Here is a 20,908-nt window from a genome sequence, read left to right on the forward strand (position 1 = left end):
GGGAAGAAAGTTAAGTGTCACCCTACATTTGCATCGATGCAAATGCATATGTAGAGTGCTAAAAAGGGAAAGAAGGATGAGGGATCGAGAAAGGAGGGAAGAATGATTAGCAACACCCTACAGCATCGATGCCGTTGCAAATGCAGATGTAAAGCGTTGCTTAACATCTACATTAGCACTAATGCATATATAAATGCAGAGCATCACTTGACCTTTGTATTGGCGCTAATGTAAATGCAGGGTGGCATTGTTTTGCATCTACGTGAGTACAAACGTAAATGCATGATGGTGCTCACCCTTTTTCCCCTACTCCTTGATCTCACATCCTTCTTTCCTGTTTTGTCTCTCTTCATCTGCGTCGATGTCGACGTAGATGCAAAGCATCATGCCTTTGTATCGTCTTCTTTATCCTCTCCCTTTGTCTCACTTCTCACCACAGCTCTCCCTTCTCCTCGTTCTTCCCCCTTTTCCGATCACTCGTCCTTCTTTCCTCTTTCGCTGCTCTATATTTGTGTTGACGTCGATGCAGATGCCGAGCGATCCTTTCACTGCTCTGCGGTTGTATTGGCGCTGACACAAATGCAAAGTATCATCCTCTTCCTTCTCTCATTTTGTCTCACCTCTTATCATTGCTCTCCCTCTTCCTCCTTCTCCCCTTGTAAGAAGTTATAAAATCTCTCAACTATGCCTCCAAGACTCCACTATGAGAATATCCTTATATTGTTCTCACTAATCATTATATCATTCTCATCGATCACAATCACAATAATCAGTCGTAACCCTAGCACCACCATTATTTATCATCACCATAATAGTCGAAAAAAAAATAATTAGGATATTAAAATTATTTTTTATTTTTCGTTTTTGTATTATTTTTATATGTGATGTATCTTCCGTCGATTAAATCGACGGTGGTAAATGGAATTAAAATATTTTATTTTCATAATTATATAAAAAATTTAAGTCTGAGTTCTAACGAATTATCCTAAGTTCCCACGTTTACCTTTCCTTCCTCCCCTATTTCCACCGATTCTTTCGCCGTTTCCTCTATCGGATCGATCAGGATTCTCTTGTTTCTAATTATCCGGTCAGTTGTTACTGCCCTTCAATCTTGATTCCTCAGAAGCACGGGGAGAAATCTTGATCTTTTGAGCCGGATTCGTTCATCCTGTCTCCGATTTGATTTGGTTGTCAAAAAAGCTTACTTCTTGATCGATCCGCTGCAGCTTTAATCCTTCTTGACTACTGATATTTCCTTTCCTTTTTTTCTAGTTGGAAAAATCGTTCCTTTTTAGGTTTGAGCTTGAATTTTGTTTGATTTCTTTTAAATACGTCCTGAAACCCCCCTTTTTTTCCCACCCATCATTCCGATTCGAGTCTTCGAAGATCCATCTTTTATCGATCTATGAAACTTAATTCTTAGTTAATAATCCTGTTCGGCTTCTATCTCCTCGATTTGCTTGTGTTCGCATCTCTTCCAGGGCATCAAATGGCTCGAGAAAGCTGTAATCTTGACAAAGACGAAGCCGAAATCCTCAAACCTTCCTCCCCTTCTCCGTCGACCCCTGCTCCTCCATCATCGTCCCCTGCACCGCCGTCCCTGTTCTTGAAACCCTGTGAGGAATCGCTGAACCTGAGAGCGGAGACTCCGGCTACGGAGACCGCCGTCGCGGCATCTACCACGCCCAAGACCGACAAGGAGTCGAAGCCTGAGGAGGAATCCAAACCGCAGGTACGATTCAGCAATAGGTGCTGACCGGATTCCGGTGTCGATGCGGGGATCTCTTTTGCGGTCGCCACCGGTATTCCGACGTCCATGATTGCTCATTCGATTACAAGGCGTTGGGGAGGGAGGAGATTGCTAAGGCTAATCCTGTGGTCAAAGCTGCCAAGATTATCAAGATCTAGGGTATAAAGCTTTCGCCTTTCCATGCTTCTTGTCATTTTACATCTTCGATTGCACCCATCCTTGATCTGTTTGGTGGCGTTGATATAAGTTGAATTCAGGTTGAATCTTATTATCCAAGAAATTATTTCAGATAATTAATTTGTTCTCTTTGATCTTGAGATTAGATAATACTGGAATGCGGATTTAACTTTTGTATTCCTGCAAGTAGTTTTACGTTCCATGCGATCCCAATTCTCATCAATTTGTGCATTAGCTTTCATTTGTGGTGGTTCACCGGAGAGAGTCGAGGAGAATAACTAAATTCCTCAACGGAGAGATACGACGTTATAACGCTCTAACACACTAACTCCCTTAGAGATCCTGTCTTTTAATAGGCGAGAGCAGAGGTCTACGATGAGATGAGATCTCAGAAGATTTCCTCCCATCAAGGATATCTCCGAGGAATCGTTCCGTAGTGGACTTAGTCTGGCTAAAATATCGCAACGGAACCCAATTCTATTATATATCTTATTCAATAAAAAAAAAGGCCACATATTCTAACATTCTCCCACTTGACCCATTAATTGATAAGATATAAAAGAGATACAAAATCAAAACAAACAAAACAAAATTTGTTTGAAAACAATTTTGTCTAATTGGATTCCAAAAATTTTGAAAAGCATTTTATACATGGCCATGTTTTAAAAATAAGCCAATAAGTCCAATAATCACAATAATACTATATTAAGTCAAACTATCAATGCGAGTTATAACGGTTGTATTTCATCAATGTCATACTCCCTTCTATGTACCACAACATTGTTAGTCTTTCCTAACATAGTCCATAATGACCCCTGTAATTTGTCTTGTCAAGACAATCCTGTTATTATATTCAACCATAATATGCATAAACATAAATGTAAACAGGATAACAGAAACAGATAACTTTAATTAAATAAAATGTCAATAATAGCATCCACATAAACATGCATCACCATATCCTTTATGACTTGCTCACAAGCCCCATTCTAAGAACATGTTCTTTGAATATTTTGCACTGTAAGGCTTTTGTCAATGGATCAGCAATCATCATAGTGGTGCTCAAGTTCTCAATTGACACTTGCTGTTTCTGGACTCTTTCTCTAACCACCAAGTACTTTAACTCAATGTGCTTGGAACCACTAGAGTACTTGCCATTCTTAGAGAAGAAAACTACTGCAGTGTTATCACAAAATATCTTCAGCGGCTTAGCAATTGAGTCGACCACACCAAGTCCTGAGATAAAATTTCGCAGCCATAAAGCTTGATTTGTGGCCTCAAAGCATGCCACAAATTCAGCTTCCATTGTTGATGATGCAATAAGCGATTGCTTTGCACTTTTCCAAGAGATTGCCCCACCAGCTAACATAAATACAAATCCTGAAGTGGACTTCCTGCTGTCGAGGCAATTTGCAAAATCAGCATCTGAATATCCAGTTACTTCAAGCTTATCAGATCTCCTGTACGTGAGCATATAATCTTTTGTCCCTTGTAGATATCTCATTACTTTCTTTGCAGCTTTTCAATGTTTCATTCCTGGGTTGCTTTGATATCTTCCCAGCATTGCAACTGCAAAACTGATATCTGGTCTTGTACAAGTTTGAGCATATAGTAGACTTCCAATTGCGCATCCATAAGGAATATTCTTCATTTGATTCTTTTCTAAGTCATTTCTAGGGCACTGATTTTGATTGAATTTTTCACTTTTAGTAATAGGTACATCATTGGTTGAGCAAAGCTGCATATTAAATCTCTCCAAGATACGATCAATATATCCTTTCTGAGACAATCCTAATAATCCTTGAGATCTATCCCTGAATATCTCAATGCCAATGACATAGGATGCCTCATTCATATCAACCATCTTAAAGTTCTTGTTGAGAAATATCTTGGTTTCGTGCAATAAACCAAGATCACTACTGGCAAGTAAAATATCATCCACATATAAGACCAATATAATAAACTTGCTCCCACTTACCTTCAGGTATATACACTGATCAACAGTGTTTTCCTTAAATCCGAAGGAAGTAATGGTATTATGAAACTTTATATACCATTGTCTGGAAGCTTGTTTAAGGCCATAAATGGATTTCTTAAGTTTACAAGCCCAACTTTCTTTTCCCTTTTCTATGAATCCTTCAGGTTGTTCCATATAGATTTCCTCATCCAGATCCCCGTTCAGAAATGCCATTTTCACATCCATCTGATGCAACTCAAGATCATAATGAGCTACTAATGCCATAACGATTCTCAATGAGTCCTTTTTAGAAACAGGAGAAAAAGTCTCATTATAGTCGATGCCTTCCTTCTGAGAAAAACCTTTGGCCACAAGTCTGGCTTTATATCGTTCGATATTGCCCGTTGAGTCGCGTTTTGTCTTAAAGACCCATTTACAACCGACTCTTTTACAATCATTGGGCAATTCAACGAGATCCCAGACATCATTCTGTACCATTGATTTTAACTCTTCTTTCATTGCATCATACCATTTTTCAGAATCGTTCCTTTCTATGGCTTGTGAAAACGATAAGGGGTCTCTTTTTATTCCTATATCATAATCTGATTCTTGTAGATATACAACATAATCATCAGAAATGGCATGTTTCCTTTTCCTTTGAGATCTTCTCAAATCTGCCAATTGTGATTGTTCTACAAGATCATCAGCGGCGACATCAACATCATGTGAGAGTTCTTGGATGTTATTTTGTTGTTCACCCTCATCAATACTCTCATTGATTTGAGGAACAACAATCTCTCAGACAGGAGATGATATGGGAGAATTAACCTGAATCTCCTCAATATCAAAATTAATCCTTCGAGATTTTTCACTCCCACTAATTTCGCCATTTTCTAGGAATTTTGCATTACCAGATTCTACTATTCTCATACTATGATTAGGGCAATAAAATCTGTATCCCTTGGATTTTTCTGGATAACCAATAAAATATCCTGAAATAGTTCTTGGCACCAATTTCTTTTCATGTGGATTGAATACTCTTATCTCTGCAGGACACCCCCATATATGTAGATGTCTCAGATTGGGTTTCCTACCAGTCCATAACTCAAAAGGAGTCGATGAAACTGACTTGCTAGGAACCCTGTTCAAGATGTACATAGCTGTCCTAAGAGTTTCACCCCACATCGACTCAGGTACAGAGGAGTAACTCATCATGCTCCTAACCATATCCATCAGAGTACGATTTCGCCTTTCAGCAACACCGTTCTGCTGTGGCACACTTGGTAATGCATATTGAGCACAAATACCCCGTTGTTCTAGGAATCTAGCAAAAGGACCAATATTCTGACTAGATTCATCATATCTGCCATAAAATTCACCACCTCTATCAGATCTGACAATTTTAACTTTTCTATCTAATTGTCTCTCAACCTCATTTATGTATACTTCAAGAGTATCAACGGCTTGAGACTTTTCATGTATTAGATAAACTTTGCCATATCTGGATAGATCATCTATAAATGTGATGAAATATTTTTCTCCACTAAAACAAGGAATATGGAGTGGTCCGCAGATATCAGTATGAATAATCTCAAGGAGTTCTTTACTTCTTGTGGCATTTTTCTTTATTTGTTTAGTTTGCTTTCCCTTAATGCAATCTATACAAATATCAAAATCAGTGAAGTCTAAATGTTCCAAAATATTATCCTTCACTAATCTTTCAATTCTTTCCTTGGAGATATGCCCCAATCGTCTATGCCACAATATGGAAGATCTTTCATTATTGAAACTACGTTTCAATCCAACATTTGATTGTAGGGTCATTAGTGTCTTTGCAAACTCAAGATCCAAATTAATTCTGTACAAACCATCACACAGAATTCCAGAACCAACTTTTATTGAATCGTAAAATATGCTGAGTTTGCCACTACAAAAAGAAATACAATATCCCAACTCATCAATTCTAGAAAGAGAAATCAAATTTCTAGAAATTGTAGGGACATAACATGTGTCAACAAGATCCATCAAGTAACCCGTCTCCAAGCGTAGACGATAAGTTCCCATTGATATCACTTTCGCTTTAAGACGATTTCCCATAATAATGAATCTTTCATGTTCTTTTGGTTTCCGAATTGAAAGGAATCCCTGCATGTTATTTGTAACATGAGTTGAAGAACCGGAATCTATCCACCAAGTGTTAGAAGGAACTTCTGTAATGTTTGATTCGAAACATACAAAGGTCGAGTTAATACCTTTCTTTTCGAACCAAGTCTTGCGTTTAATGCAATCCTTCTTCACATGTCCTTTCTTGCCACAAAAGAAGCACTTTACAGTAAAGGCTTTCTTTTCATTAGTCTGTTTAACATTTCCAGACTTAGCAAATCTCTTTGATGGATGATGCTTCAACTTTCTTTTCTTATTACCTCCTCCTTGAGTAGTCGTCATAACATTATATGAATTTTCCTGCCTTAATCTCAATTCTTCCTGAACACACATGCTAGTCAACTCATTCAAGTCTCACTTATCCTTATTTGTATTATAGTGAATCTTGAATGGGCCAAACTGAGAAGGAAGAGAATTAAGAATAAATTGCACGAGGAAAGATTCATCAACATTCATACCTAATGTTTTAAGTTTTGCAGCTTTGTCGGCCATATTGAGGATATGATCCCGAATTCCTCGAGTACCATCATACTAAGCCGTAGTCAGTTCTTTCATCAATGTGCCAGCCAATGACTTATCAGCAGATTTAAATCTGTCTTCAATAACCTTTAAATATTCCTTTGCGCTAGTTGCAATCGGTAATGAAGTCTTTATATTATTTGCAATTGTCATTCTTATGAACATTAAACTAAGCCTATCAGATCTTTCTCAAGCCTTCATTTCATTAACTTGTTCTGCAGTACTTTCATCAGTCAAGTCTGCAGGCTTTTCAACAAGTAATGCTAAATCAAGATCTAATACACCCAGTGTGAATTGCACATGCTCTAACCATTCTGAATAATTTGATCCAGAAAGTACAGGGACACTTGAAGCATATGAGTGTATATGCGGAAGTACCACTGCAAAAATATATATAACAACATTAATGCTTTGAGTTTGTCAAAAATTGATGAACTATTGATATCATCTATATTACACCTTTGGGTGAAATATTGACATATCTAGTGTTCACTCAAGAATATTTTGGAGGACTAATACCATCCTTGAGGAATAGGTATTGTTACCTTTGGGTATACAACCCTAAACTACAAGGATATCTAAAATAGTATCATCCTACCCCATCACATAATTATTTGAATTAGATTCTCCTTTGGGATTATCTAAATCTCATAATTATATGTGCCATTATGAATATTATTTCTTTAATATCATTTAGGACTCACTCTTTAATATTATTTTATAAGTCATTAGTCCAGGTCACTTTGGTGGCTTCAAGACTAATGCCATGATATAAAATAAAAATGTCCTATAAATGATAAAGCTTTTATTGTAATTCATATCACAAAAGTCTATCATCCTAGGCCACTTTGGCAGCTACTAGTCAGATAGAACTTAGGAAAATGAATTACAAATAATATTCATCAATTTATTTAATTTTTGCTAAGCAATTCAATAATAAAATGACCATAATAATTATTGAATACTAATGCAAAACAGTTCAATAATAAAGAACAATAATAATTATTGAATATTAATACAAAACAATTCAATAATAAATAACCATAATAATTATTGAACAATAATGTAAAACAATTCAATAATAAAATAACAACAATAATTATTGAACATTTATATAAAGCAATTCAATAATTAATTACCATAATAATTATTAAACTTTAATACAAAGCAATTCAATAATAAATAACAATAATAATTATTGAAATTTAATGCTAAGAAGTTCAATAATAAATAACCATAATAATTATTGAACATTTATGTAAAGCAGTTCAATAATAAAATAACCATAATAATTATTGAACTTTAATAAAACTCATATGATAATTTCAAACATATACATGTGAATAAATAAATAAAAATTCCAAAAAACGATAATTGGATTTTAATTTTATTTACCACATATATAATGAATAATTCATATGAGAAAACCATAAAATAAACCATAATTTATAGTTCTTTTTTTTTAATCAAAATTAAATCCAATCAAATAATCAAAAAATATAATCATGATTAAAATTAATCATAATTATAATAAATGATATTTATCAATTTTATAATTGAGAATATAACCTAAATTTCTCAATTTCATAATGATAAAAACCGAAAATATTTGATAGGATATAAATCGAAAATATGCGAATGGCAGAACTGTAATTTGGCAGAAATTAGACCCGAGGGCAAAACCGTAAATATGTTGACAGAACATAAAATGTAATTACGATATTTGCAAAGGGTAAAACTATAAATTTTCAAAACCCTATCCTCGAGGACAAAAACGTAAATATGCCAAAACCCTAATCTGCCATCGCCGCCGCCGCCTGCGCGAGCGGCGCTGCCGCTGCTGCCTGCGGCTTGGCCGTCAGTACGCGGCTGCGGCTGCCGCCTGTGCGCGGCTGCCAGCGACCGCCTGTGCGCGGCCACTGCCGCCACGGCGCTGCCGCCGCGGGGCTGCTACTGCTCACGCGCGGCCGCTGCCGCTGCGGCGGTTCCTGCCCGCGGGTGGCAGCTGCCAGCACGCGGCCGCCGCCTGTGCACGGCCAACTCACGCATGGCCGCCACCTGGGCTATCTGCCTGCGTGCGGCCGACCGTCGCATGGACGGATTCTGGCCGTATGCGACCGGGGTTATGTGATGCCGTCCCACGGACGGAGTTCCGTGATGCCGTCGCAAGGACGGAGTTCCGTGATGCCGTCACGTGATGCCGTCACGTGGACGAGTTCTGTAATGTCGTCACGCTACTCGGCGTAACCGCAGATTTGCAGCGAGGTCGACGGTGACCATTACTGCTTAGCAGTTCTTGGAAGACAAAGGTAATTATGCATCGTAAAATTAATTTATAGATCTAATGCATGATTTCAAAAACCGGGCTCTGATACCAATTGTAAGCATAAAAATCTGTAATTATGCTAAGTCAATAATGCGGAATTAACCTATATGCCAGGATTGAAATCAATACATAGATCAAATTATACGATGCGTACCTTTTGATGCCATCCGTTCAGAGATCTTGTTTGATCTGCTCAGCACCGTGATCCAAGATTGCTGCAGGCTTCGTCTTTAATCCGATTGCGCTGCGGAATCTGCAGGGAGTGCGAAGAGTAGACCCTTTCTCCTCTCTTCCTATCCTTTCACAGGATCACTCAGATTGATGGAATGGATTTTGGGGAGAGGGTTTTGGGAGAGAGTCGAGGAGAATAACTGAATTCCTCAACGGAGAGATACGACGTTATAACGCTCTAACACACTAACTCCCTTAGAGATCCTATCTTTTAATAGGCGAGAGCAGAGGGTCTACGATGAGATGAGATCTCAGAAGATTTCCTCCCATCAAGGATATCACCGAGGAATCGTTCCGTAGTGGACTTATCAACGGAACCCAATTCTATTATATATCTTATTCAATAAAAAAAAAAGCCACGTATTCTAACATGCCTATGATAGAATCAGTATTTCAATAATTTCTTCTGTGGTAGAAAATATAATTTTTGATGGATGTCTTCAGGTATTGCTTAGCTTATGAATTAGGTGCCTAAAGTAAAACCTTTTTGAACTAATTTTGTATCTATTTGATTGCATATTTCATAGTTGTGTTGTTTGTAGCTTATGAAATCATGTTCGAAACAAAATCTTCGAAGCTTATTCTGTCAGTATTTGCTTATATACATTGTAATTGTCCAATCTACCTGTATAGGTTCTATCTAGATATGGTTTTGGATTACCTGTAACTTATGTGCTAGATGTTCCGAGCAGAAGCTTAATAGCGTGGTTACTATCAGAAGAGTTCATATTGATTCTCTCCAGGTGATGAAAACTATAGCATTCGAAGGGATCACTGCTTACTTTTTGTTTTCTTGAGAAAATGCAGGTTTCTTATTCACATTTTTGAACAAGACATATATCCTTGCAACATTTGATGCTTATCTATCAAACATGAGTTGGAATGTAGTGCATCGACATCATCTATTGCATTTTGGGAAATTCACACAATTGTATGGAATATGAGTTTTACGGCTTCATTTCCCTTCTTATGATGTTTGCTGTGATTATTGTTCCTGTTGGCTGACATCTCATGGTTGATGCATGGTTGAATGATCTAGCAGTGTTTGTGTTTGTCCTGAAGTAATCAAGCAAGTTGCTCCCCGATACCATCCGGCAGTCTGTTTTAGTGGCCTAGCATGAAAATTATTAGAAACTGTTTTTGGATTTGCATGACTAATATTCTCAATTCTCAAGATGCTTGTCGATGACTAAGACCTATTGTTTCCAATTCTGTTTCATCTCATAAGTAGATTCAGGGCAAGCTGCTCACAAATTTTATTCTGTTTTAATTACACAGTATGGTGAATTATAGCAGTTGTTATCACATAAAAATGCCTAATAATCTGTTTTTTTTTCTCTTATGACCAGTGTCACCATTTAAGATGCTTTCCATGGACAACCTTTACTGGTATAGTCGGCTGGTATTCGTCCCCTTTTCCAAGGAAGAATGGCTGTATTCCAAGCTTCTACTGATGAGGCCAATGTTCTTGTAGTGTGGGTTAACATTTGTGTGTGAAGACAAGCCTGGAAATGAAAGCCAGTGGCCTTATTATTGACAGCATCATCCTCTCTTTATGCAGTCTAATTTGGAGGCTGGTGGGGTTTCAGAAATCTAATCAAGAGGCCAAACAAGCAGTTTTCTCATCGGCCAAGGGTAAGCCAAAGACAACATTATTTGTCCTTGAGTTCCTCACATGGTGGGTGGGTCTGAATCTATTGTGCTTGTGTTGAGGAAAGTCAAGGGATATCACAGGAACTTAATTGGCTAGAAATTTTTTGTTATTAATTTAGTAGGCCATATTGTATTCTTGAAATTATTGGCTTCAACCCTTTGATTCTCTTCCCGTTCAACAAAGTCGAGAACAAGCAAGTCATCCGATAGGAACATAGGAACTGAGGAGGGGAAAGCATATGCTACTGGTCATCATGTGTGACATGAGCTAAGAAGCAGTAGTACAAGACGAAGCCTCAAATTCGGTATTCAGATATTTTTGAGGGATCGTTTATTTATTCTACTTGGAGGCATCACCGGATTCATTGTCATGTGTTGATCGATCACAGGACCATGGCCTTTCCGGAAGGGCCGGACTCGAGTTTGCCTTCGCCGGCCGCGGCGCTTGTCCAGGGGAAGGGCACGAACCTGACCGTGTCGCCGCAGTTGCTCCTCTTGGTGACAGGACAGTCGATGATGGAGCTGCCGTCGGCGGCGACACAGATGTGAATCTTGTAGAGCTGCGACTCCAAGAACCACAGCTTGTTGATGTTGCACTCCACCCAGGTGGAGGCCCCGAAGTGGGACGCCAGCACGCCCTTGATGGTCTCCAAGCCGTAGAGCTTGCTCTTCGTCGGCACGATTCCTTGGGAGAGAGAAGGCCGGTGTCAGTCACTGATCCATCTTCTAAACATTTTCAGGCGAGGGGGGTCGACGACGTTACCGTAGGAGCTGAAGAGGGAGAGGAGGTCCACCTCGGCCCGGAGCTCAAGCGCGCGGGTGAAGTAGTTCACCTGGGTGAGGCTGGAGCAGGTGCCGTAGGTGCACCAGGCGCTCTGCCACTGGTTGACCCCGTCGTTGCTGGGGCAGCTCACGTCGCTCCAGTAGTCGTGCAGCGTCGGGAGGAGGTCGCTGAGCTGCCATTAGTGCGTTATCCAAGTATCAGTAACAGATTCGTATTCACAGTAGTCTCCCTGAGTCAGTGGGGGTCTCAACAGATCGAGCTCTTACTCTGTCAGCGGAGAAGGCGCAGATGCTGCACTTCTTGACGAGCTTGCCATTGCTGTCGTAGGTCTCCATGGCTTGCACTTGGAAGTCCCGCGCCGGCATCCCTGAGGACGGCTTGCAGCATATCCTCAAGATGTCGCCGGTGCACTGCGCTCCCGGCCACTGCACTCAGAAGAACATCAAACGTCAGAGTATGGCTTCGTCTTCCTCGATTTATATATAAGGAAGTTGATGTTTGATTTTAGTTTTTGTTTCATCTTGTAAGAGCGAATGAGACCATATAGCAAATAAGCTGGAAGCTAAGAGCAGCGTTGACGCAACAGATCAGTAGAGGAAACTTAGAGATAGCATACCACAAGGGTCAAGGCCATGAAGTCTGCGGACTTAGAGGAGACCAGAGAAGAGAGACACAAGCACAGTCCAAGCAAGAAGAGCAGCCTGAAAGCAGCCATTGCAAGAGAACCAAGAGGGGAGGGTGGGTACCCGGTGTGGAAGCTCGCCGGAGTTGGTGACGATGAGCTGAGACTTGAAGAGAACTGATGCGTCTTTATAGAACAGCGAGCCTGGGGACCGTAGTGAGCACGTTTTTTACGTGGACGCCTCTGTCACTCGCTCTGAGAGAGAGAGAGAGATAATTATGCACATTATATCTACGGCAGAAAAGATGTGGAACACGATGCACATTAATGCAGTAGATCACGTGATAATAAACATTTGCACTGACGGAATCTTCACCATACACGACATGAAACAAGTAACAATAATCCAAAACGGGGAGCACAAACTGCCAAAGTAAAACAAACAGTAAAACAAACTGCCATTGATTTATGAGTTTAGCTTTTGGGAATCAATAAAAAAGAGGAAAGAATATGATGTTACAAATAGTAATGTTCAGTCAGCCATTCGCCATGTTTAACCTTTCTTGCATGCACAAGAATTGCATATGAAGTTATGCTTCCGACAAACGAAAAATCTAAACCCCAACTTTCTAGTGCTTACACAATCTTTCCTCCAAAGCAGAACAGAAAGCGAGAATTTAAACTGAGCTAATTAATAACCAATCATGTATTATACAACTCTCTGAAGTGCGCATTAAACAACAAGTTGTGAATCAAATCAAAAGAAACCATTGTAGTGGTACAAAGACTGAAAAGGAAGCTCAAATGAATTGAGATAATTTAACAACCAATCATGTATATGACAAGTGCAAAGAAATGAAGACTACAATCATCTTTAGGTACATATAAATCTTCAACCGATCCGAAAAGAGGCAGAGATGTCTACCTCCTTATTTTGGTCCTTTATAGATTTACCAGCCACCAAATGTGCCTTCTAAACTGTGTCATGTCTTTGACTTCTACAGGAGGAAAAGATGGGTACGAATCTCAGCAAATGTTACGCATCATGTTATTTGAAGATAATCATGATACTGCATCCCACTTTGAATTTGCTGTTATGTTGTCTGGCGAGAAAAAAAAATCCACAAATTCATCAAAATTTTCCCAGGATGGATATCCCACAGGTTTGAGAGTTGTACATTGCTACCGCTCCTGAACCATGGCCAAGCCAGATGATTTGAAAAAGTTCAGCACCACATATAAAAACCAAGTCAATATATTTTAAAAGCCAGAGTACAAAATAAATATAACCTCTTTTGTTATATACATCCCATAATAGCTAGAGAGATGAAGGCTCATATATTTAGGTGGTTTTGAAAAGAGACGATGCTTACCAGACCCAGAGCTTCCACTATAGATCTGTGATCATCAGCACCACAAGTTTCTTTGTACAGACTAAGCAAGTGCTTCCTTTGTTCTATGGTTAGATGTCTTTTGAGACCACTACCTACCATCTCCATTTCCGCCTGCAAATTTTCATATATGATTTCATCAATGCCAGACCATAACAGTATATTGACCACAAAAAATGATATGTTAATCTCAATATGCATCAATGGTAAACTATCCGATCCTGGCATATATGCACCACTACATATGAAAGTTGATCCATGTTTCAAACCCATGCAATGATGGAGAGACATGTACTAAGCCACCTTTATTAGCTATTATTTAGAACATATTACACCTTTGACATGGCTAAACAACAAATTTAGCATCTCTGAGACCTTCAATGATTTAGAATCTTAACTCAACAGAATGTTCAAGGGTGTAATATACTCCTAATTTAGGGAGGTCATAGATGAAGCCATTTGAGGATGAACCTTAAATAGAACTTAAATACCTAATAGTACTAGAAAGTAGAAACCAAAAATATCGAGACTTAAATAAGCACAAGTATATAGAACTAGTGATATGTGTTATATGTTCATATGGTAGAATAACAGGGAATAACTAAATGCAAACAGATGGTAAAAAAGTGTTAGAAAAGTTAATCAAGAGCTTACAGAGTGTTCTTCTGGTGGGAAAGTCCGATGGATAAGACAAATCTTTAATAATTCCTCCAGAGCTTCAGTTCGTTTTCCCTGAACTTCAAATGCCTGAAACAGAGATTTAAGTCGCTCAATCATTTGAGCCATCATATCTGTGCAAACATATGTTCAATGACCCCCAAAGATACTCTAAGGACACAAAAAGCCACCCTTACAAAGAGAACTTACCCAACATTGTAGAAAACATGAACGAGTGCGAGCTGCAACAGCTGCACTTACAAGTGTAATAGCACGGGAGTTAGTAAGTCCAATGTTAACGGCAAGCCCAGCAATAAATTGTCTGACATCCTCGCCGCCAATTTGAGGCTTGTCACTTGGTATTATTGCTCTGATTGTTTTATAAAAAAAAATTCAAAGTAGAATATCTAAGATAGAAACCGAGAAATAACAACCTGGAAAAAGAAGGGTTCATTTTCACATCAAAAAGCCAAGTGAAAAAACAAATTCTTGGCATGACTGAAACGAACCATCAACGAATGTGATAGCAAATTACCTGCTGCATGAGTTAAGAACAAAGTCCACAGATGCTCGATAAAAGGAATCACGTGCATTAGCTGTTTCAAAAGAGGCCCTTGCACCAGACACCTTGCATATCTCACGAAGCTGCACTCACAGACAGAAGACATCACCTCACAAATTTGAGATAGATAAATAGCAAACCATCTTATTAAAGAAAGTTGAACTAATGCTTCTGTATGTCTTATTTATAAACTTTTGGATGTTATCTTTTATTTCTTTTTGGCAACAACATATTTTTGACAGCTTTGCCTCATGATAAAAAATACACAAACATTGTGCTGTCATATATATATATATATATATATATATATATATATATATATATATATATATATATATATATGACAGTACAATGTTTTCTTGACATTTTTTACATTTTCCTCTCCATTACCCTTGTTTGCTTCTTTTGAAACTTGTTCAGGGGCGATAGATTTTCTAACAGGGATTGTCATTTTAGCACTAATATACCAATTCATGGTTGAACCAGTTCAGTAAGCTGGTATAGCTGTATATAGGCTGGTACCATCAGAGTGTCCTGCTGGGAAAAATAAGGAAGAAAGGGAAAAAGCTGGAGGGATTAAAAAAGGAAAGGGGAAGAAAAGATGCATGCCAGTGTAAGCTAGAACTTCTGTGGAGAAGGTGATTCATAATTAAAGCATCATAGTCATTACAGATAGAAACAAGGTAGTCCACCTCCCAGTCAACTGACTGCTATATGTTCCTAGTGTCGGTGGTAAACTGCAAAATACATTTCATTCTCTATCCTTTAGTGTCCTAATCAGCACACCTTAGTCTAATTAGGCAGACTATTTGAAAGAAGACTAATGGCACTTGGCTGCTACAAATAGAAACCTGAACTGACATGTGAAAATTTTTTTGTTTTACTAAAAGGAATGTGATGATACCCTCAGGCCTCATCCACCAACTCAAATTGGCTAAGTGGCCAAAATTCTGACATCCAGGCAGCCAACTGAAGCAATAGAAGTCATCCACATACAGACTAATGTGATCAAGGAAAACAGAGGAGCTTCAAGGCCAGGATCCTATTCCTCTTCTACCAAGAAAGCTAAACAATAACAACGCCATAAAGTCCCAACTATATAGGGAGTAGGGACTACCAAGAAAGCCAAACAAGTTACTTAATGTTCTTAGCACACAAATATATTATTGTACAGTATGTACCAGTCCGATAGGGGAAGGCTATAGGCGGCATATTGATATGCCTCTATGTACCGTGTGTCAGTATGCTCAGAACGTACCATATTAACAACTGGTCGGTACACCAGTACAGACTGGTAAGGCAAACCATACTGTTGATAGTCACTTCCCAAGCTATTATGACCAGAACATCTGACTCTAAGAAATAAGGGAAGAAATTCAGTCCATCTAAGTATTCAAAAATTAGAACTGAACAGATAATTGTTTGTTGATTGCAAAACAGTTTAATGGATCATCAGGAGCTTCATAAGTGCAACATCTCATTTTATAATCATGGCTTAAGATTTATTTGCCACGAAAATTTATGGAGACCATGAATGGCTTATGATTTATAATCATCATTCTCATCAAATGTCAAGCCCTTTGATCACGTAAGGCAGATTCAGAAGTGACTGGAGACAAGGCTACTTGATTAGGCTTTAAATTGGAAGAATGGGCCATGAATTGCAACTTCCAATGTCTGTTTTTATCCTATTTCTATTTATAAAAGCAAATAACACGATTTATAGTAACAAGTAACAACCATGTTCAAGTGTGTTCTATTAACCAAATATTTTTGTAGACATTTATAGTATTTTAATTTCAGATATAGTTGAAATTGTTTAGATTCTTTCAACTTCTTGCTACTTGTGCAATGACAAGTTGAGAGACCTGCCCCTAAGTGAGTGCCTATATATCTCTTGTTCTTCTCTTCTCTTTCTCCTGTTCTCTTTTCAGGTAGTAACACCTGAGACACCGAAATAAAAGACACCTACTTCTACCCGTGCACATTCTTCCTTCTCCAAACATTAAAACCTGAGAAGTTCTGCAACAGAAGACTGTTTTTCTCATAAATCCCACCAAGGACAACATGTAAACATAATACTGAAACAGAAGATCAGTATGCAAACTTCTTTCATCCTTGAAACAACACCCAATAGCTCTCTTCCTCCAAAATTGATAATCTAAAAACCAACAGTCCTCTCCAAACACATGCCTCAAAATATTCCTACTCTGACTTCTAGATTCCACCCCCAAACAGCAATCCACGTTTTCTGCAGTAAACAGGCAAATCTTTTTCTTTAAAGAAGCTCCCAAAAGCAGTCCAATTGATGAATGAATCATAACAATAATTGTGAGAATCCTGATTGGATTGTGTACTTCAATGAAAGAAATTGTTTCTATATTCAGCATAATTAATATATTGCATCCAAGACTGGGAATTATCATTACAGGGTCATCTTCTTGAATCTAGAAAACATGTGATAGTTTCATTTTCATATGATTATTTGCTACTTCCACTTGGTTATTTCTGAGTTAATCATACATGTTTTGCATTTTATATAATTTGGACAACATTAGATTACATTTAAGGGTGAAAACTAGCAAAAATCATTAAATCTTTGAACTAAAGACATCGAATATAACAGATTCCAAATAATAAAATATCAACTATAAACCAGAAATAATGTTTAAACTTAAGGCCTTGTTATTATGAAAACTTATGTTGACACAATATATAAAATAAATACGACACGTGGTAGCACAAATCTCAAATAGGTTACAAGAACACTAACTTGGATTATATCATCATATCTATAGTCCTTCCCGCTCATTCTATAATCCAATATCGCTGATACAAGTAAATGTGCAATGATTTGAGAGTAGCATGAGTGTAGCTTCAACAAAATCATTTCCAGGATAGAAGTATTTACCTACAAAAGACAAAACAGAAGAAATATCATTTGTGTGAGACAATAGCTTACTGCTTCAAACTCAAAGGTTTCAGAAAGTACATGTCATTGACATTCAATAGACAAATTTAAATGGGGATATGCTAGTTTTACCAGTAAACACAGAAACAAGTGACAATTACAATATCTTAAACAGGAAAGTACTATAAGAAAGAACAAATCCTCAAAGTTTGAAACTAATTATAGATCAATTTTGTTAACCCCGATGTAATTAAATCATTTCAGAAACCAAATGCTATTTCCAATTGACAATTATTGTTTTTCTTGAGCAAAAAGAACAGTCATATGCTAGTTTCTAGTTTCCCTTGTATACAAAAATAATCTCCAAGAACTCAGTGAGCAGCTAGAATCAAACACATTAATGTAATTGATGAACACCAACCAAATGAGAGAGAAATCCAAAGTACTAACTAATCCAAACTATTGCAAAAATACAGCTTGTTGCTCAACATCTCATGAAATTGTACAACACAATCTCCTGGGCTAATACTCCCTCTTAATGATATATGACTTCTATTGATTGGTTAACACAATATGTACTTTTTTATTCTATGACTGCAAAAAAAAAACAAAAGCAAAATTTTGAATTACCCTTCAGTATGGGAAGAGATTGACAAACTCAGAAAATAATAGCTTGTTAAAGAACTTCACAGATCCTGACCCTTCAGATATGCAGGAAAAAAGAAATACTACTTAATACACATAAAAGTTTGCCAAGAAAGACACCTTCTCCATAGACTTGCAATTTGAAATGAATACCTTTCACTAGAATGGAATGGCCACCATTTGTGTGTTTTGCAAGTGCCCAATTGTACCATGATACCCTCCAACAATATTATGTTGAGTTGCATCTCCATGACCATTTTCCTAAAGCATTATCTAAGTAGGTATGTGATAGTGTCAGTTTTTATTTTTGAGCTGAGTGATTTTCAGTTTAGCAGTCTCATATCAATCACATTTAACCTAACAGACAATATCTCTTGTGAATGGGAGCACATAAGATAGGTGTAATAAAGTCCCACTAACTTGGAGACAATCACGTTTAGGACAGAATTCTCATGAAATGCTTGCATCCACATTTAACCCTTGAGAGATTCCACAATATTTTATGTAACTCTAAGCCGTCCAAGTAAGATACTTAGATGAAAGTTCAAATATATTATTTTCTAATGTAATGGAAATAGAATGTCATCAGAATATAAAGACAAAATGTAACAGCTAGAAGTCAAGGAGAATTTGTTGTAAGGACATGCTTGTTCGGTTGAAAGTTGAAACTGCCCATGTCAAATTTCCTGAAAATGTGCTCCAGTGAATTTAGTTGGTTGTTGCAAATAAAGAGACAGAAAATGAGATTAATTTAGTTCTCCTAGTTTGAGTATTTGTGATTGGAATTTAAATTTGTTAACCTTGATCACAATTTGTTTAGACCAAATGAATGTGCAAATCATATCTGGCATTGTAATGACTGTCTCATCTCATGTTCTAACTTTTCATTGAATACTTTATACCAGTGTTTTTGACGTTTTTATTAAAAACATATCACAATATTCTACAATTTTCATTTTATAAATTATATGCAGAGAACTATTTATAGAGACTTGGACAATATAATTGCATATCTATCACAGCCACTGGCCTCCAAATAAATATGGAAATAAGTTGAGACAACATACTAGCAAAGAATACTCACCTCGGACTAGCCTATCAACCTCCCTCTGGTAATCCTGCTTTCCTGCCGCAATCACCGGTGCAGGTATTGAATCTGGCCACCACTCGGGCAGCTTCTCCTGCTTCTCCCTCCGAATTTTAGCCACATTCTCTACGATCTTCAACTCAGTCCCTCTCACAGGCGAAAGAGGACTCCTCGAAACCGTGAAACTCTTCTTGTTCCAGTCCCTCCCCCTAAAACTCCTGCCGACAACAACCTCCCTTCCGCCCAGACTTCGATCTCTCTTAATCACAGCCCAATCACCGAACCTCCAGCGCGACCGGAACCCTAACCCCAGCCAAACAAGAGCTCTGGCAGCGAGGATGGCAACGAAGCTCCAGAGGAACAGATTCGAAACGAAGAGGAGCGAGGACTCGCGGCAAGAGAACACGACGCGGTTGCGGGATCGGTCGACCCTGACGGATGTCCGGAGATCGTGGTAAGCCTCTTCGCCGGCAGAAAGGAAGCGGCGGAGGCTCTCTTCCGATGAACGGCGGAGGCGCCCGGCGGCCGCCGAGGCCCGGGCGGCGATGGCGCTGGGATCGATGGCGAGCTCGAGGTTTCGGTCGTGCGAGGAGGATTTAGGGTCGGGGGGGCCGCGGCGGCGGCGGTGTCCGAAGAGGGAGGAGGATATGGATAGGGGAGGGCGGGGCTTGAGGACGAGCGAGGAGAACACGAGCGACGCCCTCCGGAGACGGTGTTGATGGGAGGGGAGGAGCACCGGCGGAGCGGTGGAGCTCGCGGCGTTCATCTGCCTTCAGACAGCGGCGTCGGGAAGAGTAGCAGATGGGGAGCCCTTTTAAGCGCAGAGCTTTGCGGCAAAGATGGGGAAGGAACAGGAGAAACGTTTCCCCGACTGAAACGCGATTCCCATGTGATTGCAAGCATTCAGGGCGAAAGAAAATTGGAAAAGGAAAATACTGAAAAATAAATTTCCTCCGCTCCAATTATATTTCTTTTTCTTGGGTTTTAAGGAAAAATTGAGTTAATTTTTGCTTGCTTTTATCCCATTTGTTTGGTCGACTCTACAAAATGGATACGAATTATGAATTCTCTTATTTTCAACATCTAATTCTGTTCATTTATAATAATTCAATTTAGACGGAGGCCTCGATTTTACGTCAACCAACCAAAAACTTCCGATCTAATTAAAGGCATAATACAAAACGCAAGTTCAATTCAAGGGCTCTACAAAAGTAACAATGTTAGTAATGCAAGTGATTTTTTTTCCAAAAACAAAATATATTAAATCAAAACAAAACAGCTGAGTACGAAAACAGCACGTTCGTCGCAGTGGATAATGCAACCTCTCACGAAACAAACTTGCCTATTAATTCTAACAAAATTTTGCAACCAATTCACTTCTCTATATAAGTGCCCAATAAAAAAGACAAGAAGAAAAAACATATGAAAATGATCGCATCTTCGGTGAAAACACTATGTTCAATTAATCACAAC

The 20,908-nt window shown here is 38.5% G+C and overlaps 2 protein-coding genes and 1 long non-coding RNA gene across 5 annotated transcripts; 1 reads left to right on the top strand and 2 right to left on the bottom strand.

Moving 5' to 3' along the window:
* The first annotated feature begins 968 nt into the window (after window positions 1-968).
* LOC103996748 (uncharacterized) lies at window positions 969-12,542 on the top strand. The gene is made up of 3 exons (XR_010491037.1): window positions 969-1,909; window positions 10,473-12,014; window positions 12,089-12,542. It is a non-coding gene; the product is annotated as an uncharacterized LOC103996748 (long non-coding RNA).
* On the bottom strand, window positions 10,999-12,313 carry LOC135622341 (extracellular ribonuclease LE-like). Its single transcript, XM_065124111.1, has 4 exons — window positions 12,177-12,313; window positions 11,827-11,985; window positions 11,540-11,732; window positions 10,999-11,461 (listed from the first exon to the last, which is right to left on the bottom strand). The coding sequence occupies exons 1-4, from the start codon at window positions 12,273-12,275 to the stop codon at window positions 11,160-11,162; spliced, it is 753 nt and encodes a 250-aa protein (XP_064980183.1). The 5' UTR covers window positions 12,276-12,313; the 3' UTR covers window positions 10,999-11,159.
* LOC135622340 (uncharacterized) lies at window positions 12,301-20,254 on the bottom strand. Of its 3 annotated transcripts, XR_010491036.1 has the most exons (8): window positions 19,433-20,252; window positions 17,566-17,621; window positions 14,766-14,875; window positions 14,441-14,600; window positions 14,228-14,320; window positions 13,556-13,687; window positions 13,108-13,373; window positions 12,301-12,437 (listed from the first exon to the last, which is right to left on the bottom strand). XR_010491036.1 is itself a non-coding variant. In XM_065124110.1 (7 exons), the coding sequence occupies exons 1-7, from the start codon at window positions 20,199-20,201 to the stop codon at window positions 13,277-13,279; spliced, it is 1,329 nt and encodes a 442-aa protein (XP_064980182.1). In that variant the 5' UTR covers window positions 20,202-20,254; the 3' UTR covers window positions 12,850-13,276. The 3 variants fall into 3 exon arrangements, 2 of the variants coding, with proteins under 2 accessions (XP_064980182.1, XP_064980181.1); XM_065124110.1 differs by lacking the exon at window positions 12,301-12,437 and having other exon boundaries at window positions 12,850-13,285; window positions 19,433-20,254; XM_065124109.1 differs by lacking the exon at window positions 12,301-12,437 and having other exon boundaries at window positions 12,850-13,373.
* Window positions 20,255-20,908: the final 654 nt, after the last annotated feature.

The sequence above is a fragment of the Musa acuminata genome, chromosome BXJ2-9 (assembly GCF_036884655.1).
Source record: "Musa acuminata AAA Group cultivar baxijiao chromosome BXJ2-9, Cavendish_Baxijiao_AAA, whole genome shotgun sequence".
NCBI classification, from domain to species: Eukaryota; Viridiplantae; Streptophyta; class Magnoliopsida; order Zingiberales; family Musaceae; genus Musa; species Musa acuminata.